Source organism: Azolla caroliniana, unplaced genomic scaffold (genome assembly GCF_043228905.1).
Source record: "Azolla caroliniana isolate FFs.n. ecotype wild unplaced genomic scaffold, voAzoCaro1.0.p SCAF_6, whole genome shotgun sequence".
In the NCBI taxonomy this organism is placed as follows: domain Eukaryota; kingdom Viridiplantae; phylum Streptophyta; class Polypodiopsida; order Salviniales; family Salviniaceae; genus Azolla; species Azolla caroliniana.
In genome coordinates, this window is record NW_028230441.1 from 14,689,010 (window position 1) to 14,696,521 (window position 7,512).

Consider the following 7,512-nt stretch of genomic DNA (forward strand, 5'->3'; position numbering starts at 1 on the left):
TTGTGGTATGTTAGTGGCACTGGTGTTGTTGTATCGGGCAGGAGTAGCCAATGAGTTACTCGGCTACACGGATGCCGATTGGGCTGGAAATGTTGGCGCTCGCAGGTCAACATCTGGATTCACATTTTCATTGGGAAGCGTTGCGATCAACTGGAGCAGTAAAAAGTAGTTGGCAGTGGCATTGTCGAGCACTGAGGCTGAGTATCGAGGGACGGTTGTCACCACGTGCGAATCCATTTGGCTCAAAAGGCTATTAAAGGATTTGCATGTAGAGATGTCTGAGCCGACAATCATATACTACGACAACCTTAGCAGCATCCAGTTAGCAAAGAACCCCGTCTTCCATGCCCGGACCAAGCACATCGAGGTGCACTATCATTTCGTCCGTGACCGTGTCCTCTCTAGTGAAGTCAAACTTGTGTATGTTCCGATTGATCGACAGGTGGCCGATATCTTCACCAAACCTCTTGGCCTAGACAAGTTGTGACATTTTTCAAGTATGCTCGGCTTATAACATCTCGATTTCGGCACGACTAACGAAGTCAGAACATCCAGATTGGCTGGAGAAGCCGAGGACGCATGGACATGTGGAAGGAGATCGGCTAAGCAAAGACTAGCGACATGCAGGGAGAGCGACCGAAAGAGAGAGCCGAAGCTAGAGCCAACTAAACCAAGGGGAGGTGAAGCCTAGAAGGGCATGAAATGCGGGAGAGTTGAAAAGGACAAAGCCGACCGAGCGAAGGCCAGAACCAAGACATGGGCAGATGTGGTCAAGGGCTAGAAAGAGGACGATTTGGAGACAACTGATTTGGTCAAGAGTTGAAGTGAATCAGAAGCCGATTCGATCAAAATGTTTGATTTAGAGGAGCCGAATCGATTGGCCAAGCGGACAAGGAGGTGGTCGAAGCCGACACTGATATGGAAGAGTGTACGGGTCAAGGGGCGCCAACACCGCGACAACGACTAACCTGACTTGGGCCAAAGAAGCAAATAAGCCGATCGTAGGGGTCTAGGTATGCGGAACCAAACGAGTCGAGGAGCACTGAACCGAAGGGGTCATGGGACACGAGGTTGAATTGGACGAGGACTACGAGCAAGGCGTCGGGACACTAGGAGATGTTGGAATGACAAACCACAGGGTGGGACCTCAAGTTGAGCTTGAGGGGGAGTGTTGAGATACAAGCTCAACATGGGCCAAATCAGCTGAAGAGCCGAGGGCCGAGAGTTGAGAGCCGAATCGAATAGAGTTCGATTGGGGTGTGTTGAGCCGGATGAAATCCGAAAAAGGCCATTGAGGGCCTATATTCCTATTATAGTAAATAGGAATATTGTAGGCAGAATTAGTGTAAGGCTCATTTATGAGTATTAGAGATCTAAGTACTAAAGTAAGCTTAAGATAAGGATAAACAAATGATAGATAGAAAGGAGAAAGAGAAAGAAGGGTGCTGATCCACCCAACCACCCCCGAGCAAAGGGATCGAGACGGACTCGAGCCTCGATCGGCGTCCCATACCACCGCCGTGGCGTCGAGTCATACCTGGTGCTGGCGCGCTCGCTACAAGAGTTGACCCACCACAAGAGCAAAGTCTCGATGTAGTAAAAAGATGATCAAATGAGGGTAGCTAGGCCTCTTATTTATAGCGATACCCAAGGCCCCCAGGCAAGTTCACACTTGACCTAATGGGTTGTCTCAATCCCGAGGATTAAAAGTAATCCTCCCCTTCTTTACACTCTCGTTTAACCCTCACACTTATCCACGTGTATAGAATACTACGGTAAATTCTCACCACGGGATATTAAATGGTCATGCCCGTAACATACTCCCCCCTCTTTAAAACATTGCACTCTTGCAATGGAAAGTTAGGGAAATTAGTTCTGAGAGTATTTTCGCGTTCCCATGTGGCATCTTTTATTGATTTATCCATCCATTTTATTTTAAATTCTCAGATTTCTTTAGTACGTAATTCTTTTGTTTTAACATCGAGAATTCTTTCTGGTACATGTGGTTTAGAAGATAATTCTTCAGAAGTAACCAGAGTTTCAGTTGTAACTGTATTGTCGTCAGAACCTAGAAGTTCTTTTAGACGACTCAAATGAAAGATTGGATGAATTCCGACACCATCGGGAAGAGCGAGACGATAGGCTGATGACCCAATCGGTTTGAGGACTATAAAAGGTCCACAAAACCGTGGGGCTAACTTAGCGCACTTACCCATAGACAATGTCTTAGAATTGTGAGGTACACGTAAAAATACCTTCTGTCCAGGGTTGAATACACGAGGTTGCCTATGATGATCGGCATAAAAACGCGCTCTATCTTGAACTGTTTTTATATTATCTCGTGCAATATGCAACATATCTTGCATATCCCGAAGAAAGTTTTGCGTACTTCGCAACTCATCATGATGTATATTAACATCAATCGGGGTTCATGGCTGAAAACCATACATCAACATAAAAGGACTATATCCCGTCGACGTATGCTTGGAGCTGTTATAAGCAAACTCCAAAATTGGGAGATAACTTCCCATTTTGTTGGTTTTGCACCAATGTATGCTCGAAGCATGTCCTCAATAATTTGATTTACTCGTTCTGTCTGTCCATCGGATTGAGGATGATCCATGGAGCTCATGCTCAACGTAGTTTCTAACTTCTTAAAGACTTGCGTCCAGAAGTCACTAGTAAACTTTGGATCTCGATCACTCACGATATCCATCAGTAACCCATAAAAACGAAACAATTCGTCAACGAATTGGTAAGCCAATTCAGGAGCTGTTACCGTGGTTTTAGTAGCAATAAATCTGGCCATTTTAGCTAGTCGATCAACGACAACCCAGATGGCATCATGACCTTTTTGGGTGCGAGGAAGGCTAACAATAAAATCCATGGATATACTTTCCCACTTATTATTGGGAATGTCCAAGGGATGTAAAAGTCCTGCGGCTTTAAGTCGCTCGGCTTTGTTAACCTGACACTGGTGACATTTAGTCACATAGCTATGTTGTCAGGACGCATCTTAGGCCAATAAAATTGAGTGGAGATGAGAACGAGTGTACGATGTATTCCAGGGTGCCCTGTTGAGGGTGCATCATGGCATTCATAAAGAATCCTCTTTTTGACCTCGGGTAAATCTAGAACACAAACCTTCCCATTACGGTAGAGCAAACCGTTAGCAATGTGGAAGTATTCCTTCGAGGATGTGGTGGTGTCTCTTTCAGACTCAACTCTTGCCCAGTATTTTGCAAAATAACTGTCATCAGGATACTTTCCTCGAAGGTGATCATAAAGATCTGATGTTATTTCAGTGAAGCTAAGCATGTTAACTTCACGGATGCGACTTAGTGCATCAGCGACAGTGTTCATGGAACCTTTACGATATCGTATGGAAAAATCAAAGTCCTGGATGAGATCAGCCCATCGTGCCTTACGACCTTTCAGGTCTTGTTGGTCACAAAAATATTTCAAGGACTCGTGGTTCGTAGTTACCACAAAGCGATTTCCATAAAGATAATGGCGCCATGTTTTGAGCGCATGTATAACTGCAAATAATTCCTTTTCTTGAACGGTATACTGACATTGAGCAGAATCAAGTTTCTTACTCTCGAATGCTATTGGTTTACCATCTTGATACAAGACAGCACCTATAGCATAATCGCTTGCATCGGTTTCAACCTCAAAAGGTTTTGAAGGATCAGGTAAAAGAAGTGAAGGAGCCTTGCAAACCAGGTCCTTGAGTTCCTTAAAGGCGAGGTCTAGTGTAGCATTCCACACAATAGGTTTTGTAGACTTACGCGTTTGACCTTTTAAAAGATCAGTAAACGGCGTCGTCAATTGGGAGTAATTACAAAGAGACTTTCGCAAAAACCCGACAAAACCAAGGAATGATCGAACTTCTCGAATATTCCGAAGAGTGGGCCAAAGCTTGATTTTCTCAATGCGAGAAGGATCAATTTCAACTCCTCGTTCGGTTATGAGATGTCCTAGATAAGTAATTGATTTCTTGAAGAACTCACATTTTGAGATCTTCGCATAAAACTGTTTGTCACGCACTGTTTGTAAAACAAAGCGGACATGTCTAGCATGTTCTTGTAATGTACGGTTATAAACTAAAATATCATCCAAGAAAATAACGACAAATTTTCCAAGTTGTTCTCGGAAAATGTCATTCATTTCTTGTTGAAAAGTAGTCGAAGCATTGGTCAGACCAAAAGGCATAACCAAAAACTCGTAATGGCCATAGCGCGTACGAAATGCCGTTTTAGGAACATCGTCCTCACTTATTCGTATTTGATGGTAGCCAGTACGGAGATCAAGTTTCGTAAAATACCGAGCTCCTTGGAGACGGTCAATTAGATCGTCCGCCTGGGGCAATGGGTACGAATTCTTGATCATCACTTTATTCAAGCGTCAGTAATTAATACACATACGCCATGTGCCCTCTTTCTTTTTAACCAAGAGAACGGGTGCACCCCATGGAGATTTACTATAACGTATATAACCCATTCGTAAATAGTCCTTGAGTTGCTTAGATACTTCATCTTCTTCGGATCAACTTAAGCGATACGGAGGTATACTTATTGGTGCAACACCAGGTACAATATCTATACGATGGTCTATATTACGTTTAGGAGGTAACCCATCAGGTAGTTCACTTGGAAAAACATCATGAAAATCATTTAAGATTTCATCAAGTTGTTGTTGTTCAAAATATGTTAATTGAACCGGGACATTATCGATATTGTAAATGTGAATTTCCGGATCAAGTACACAATAAAATAATGTAGAACAAGACAACTCGGATATTGATGGACATGAGGAAACAATCGAGAGGGATTGTTTTTTTACACATTGAATAAAATGCGTACAATCGTTCAGTACAAAAGAAATGGAATGACGAACCCAATCAATAAATAAAGAAGAGTTTTTATTATAAAACCAGGGATAACCCAGTATTACATCGGTGGTACAAAGATTCATTACATGGAAGTCTACTTCCTCTATATAAGTATCAATAGAAATTCCTAATGAATGAATCGCCCCGTTGATGTATTGTACTCTTCCATCAGCCAACTGCACCGTGTAGGTGTGATCACTTACGGTGGGTTGGATTCCCCATATCTGAACCAAACGATCATTCACAAAATTGTGTGAGCTTCCCGAATCAAATAAAAATTGTACGGGAGATCCATTGATATACCCGTTTGCACGTAGTAAATCATTGGGACCCAATACATAGTGAGGGAAAGAACATTGACAATTACTTAAATGATGTGTATAGACCTGAAGGACATTAGGAATATGACCTTTATGGTCTGCAGATTTAGCTTTGTTGTCGTGCTCTTTCCGTTGGAGCTTTCGACACCCTAAACCCTAAACCCTGCCACAAGAACCAATCAAATGGAGAATTGGAGATGATTGTGTGTAATTGGAGAATCGAGATAGAATGTATTATTATCGTGTAATTGATGAACTTGACAATTTATCGCTATGTGCTTGCACCATCACAATATAGATAGATATACACAATTTGCTTAGTGGTGTAGTTATAGAGTCCATGGATCGAAACATGAAAGAGTTGTTGCCTCACTAGCAAAGTGTTGACAATGCCTTTCAGATTGTCATACATATTCATTGGATGTAGAGTCAGTCATTAGGCTCCTATCCTACTAAGTGCGTACATTGGGTGGGAGGGATATGTACATACATACATACATATTTCCTACCCAATAAATAAATATCTCTCCTACTTTCGAGAGTTACCGCGGAGTGTAGGCAAGGGAAGGCTTAGGTTTCCTAATACATACATACATACATACATACATACATAAAAGCAGCAGGAGGCCTACTTTCGTAATTTCGCAAATCTACTACTACAGTCAGCCATGGATGCTGTTTCGCCGCACCCGCCGTTTCTTCGCACGCCGCCTGCCTCTTCCTCCTCCTCTTCTTCTTCTTCTTCTAGACAGTTCTTTCGATTTGAAGCTTTCTCCTCCATCCATGGACCCTCACACAGTTACTCAAGCTTTCAGCCTAAGAACCCTGAGGGAAAACCGGATCTTCCTCTTCCTCCTCCTCGTCTGCTGCACCATCGCACTGTGAACAAGGAGCAGCAGAAGGCTTTGCTTAGATTTCTTCTACTCGAGGCCCTGCAGAAAATTGAAGAAAAAGAAAGTAGAGACCTCATCATTCAGAGGTTTAAAGGGCTACATAGCTCTCAGGAAGGTTAGACATTTCTTTGCCATTTTTGTTTTCATAAAGATACACTGTTTCTCTGTTCATGGTGTATCGGAGCGGAAGCTATTCTGTATAGATCTGTTTTCTTGACAATTCCATGATGACTGAACCATGTAAAATCATATGAATTGATGAGATATTCAGAGATCATGTTTAAAATCAGCAGTTTATTTCTTATCCTAAATTGTGTCATACCCATATAGATAGTTTCTTCTTCTTTTTGTGTTCTTTTACAGTGTCATGAAAAACGGCTTTTTCTGTATCACGATGTGCATCTTGACCATAGGTAATACGAAGTGATGAGACATACCAAAAGTGGATGTTTAAAAGTCGTCAGTGTATTTTGTGATTCTATACTGTGAGAAGTATCAAGAGAATGATTGAACGAGAAATACCATTTTCTGGTGTTTTTTCTTACTGTATTATCGAACAGAAGAATCTATTTTTACTATGTGTGTGTGGTGTGTGAGAGAGAGAGAGAGAGAGATGATAAATGCGGAATTGTTGGTTGCTCAGGAACTAACCATGGAGATGAAGAACCAACTAAAGAGGATACAAGTCTCACTTCTCTGCGTCGCTTGAAAGTTCTTGATGTTCATGAGTATGTGCACTCTTCTCTTCAGACCAGTTACCTCAGAGGCCTGGTCCAGAATAGGACAGTGGATGAATTGTAAGGGTCAATGTCAGTCCGACTCAGGAATGCCGGGGCTATTCTCTTCTATTCTATTCCTGTTCATGTATAACTCTGGTCATGTCTATTCATGAGTCATCAATCTTCGTTTCATTTGAGAAATATTGTTTTGATTCAAGGCTAAAACCTTTTAATTTTTCTCATCCAAATCAAATTATAGTCCAAACCTAGTAATCAATCATTCATATCAAATTAATTCCATATCATAGTGTCATGTGATCTTATAGAAAAATCTTGACCAAAAATAATCCTTTTCTGATGGTGCTACATGCAAATGCTATCTTATACAATATCTCCTAATAATTGTGAACCACTCAAAAGTTATAAATATTTTTTGTACTCTAATTGTAAGGATTTTACAGCACTAATCAGTCCTTGGTCACCACAGCACATACTATAGGGAGAGTGATTAGTGCTTGGCTTAATAACACTTAACACTAATCAGTCCTTGGTATGAGAGAGAGAGAGTGCTCTAATTTAGGTTGAAGGGAAGAAACCTTGAGATTCAGAAAGAAGAGTTCGAGAGTGACTTTTCTAGTTATTTTACAACGTGATTGTGCATTTTTATGTTGGGGTGACCATTAAGC

At 41.6% G+C, this 7,512-nt stretch overlaps 1 protein-coding gene across 1 annotated transcript; it reads left to right on the forward strand.

Moving 5' to 3' along the window:
• Nucleotides 1-5,860: 5,860 nt before the first annotated feature.
• Nucleotides 5,861-7,027, forward strand: LOC147863175 (uncharacterized). The gene is made up of 2 exons (XM_087321362.1): nucleotides 5,861-6,222; nucleotides 6,751-7,027. Exons 1-2 carry the CDS (start codon nucleotides 5,883-5,885, stop codon nucleotides 6,906-6,908), a joined length of 498 nt encoding a protein of 165 aa, XP_087177488.1. The 5' UTR covers nucleotides 5,861-5,882; the 3' UTR covers nucleotides 6,909-7,027.
• The last annotated feature ends 485 nt before the right edge of the window (nucleotides 7,028-7,512 follow it).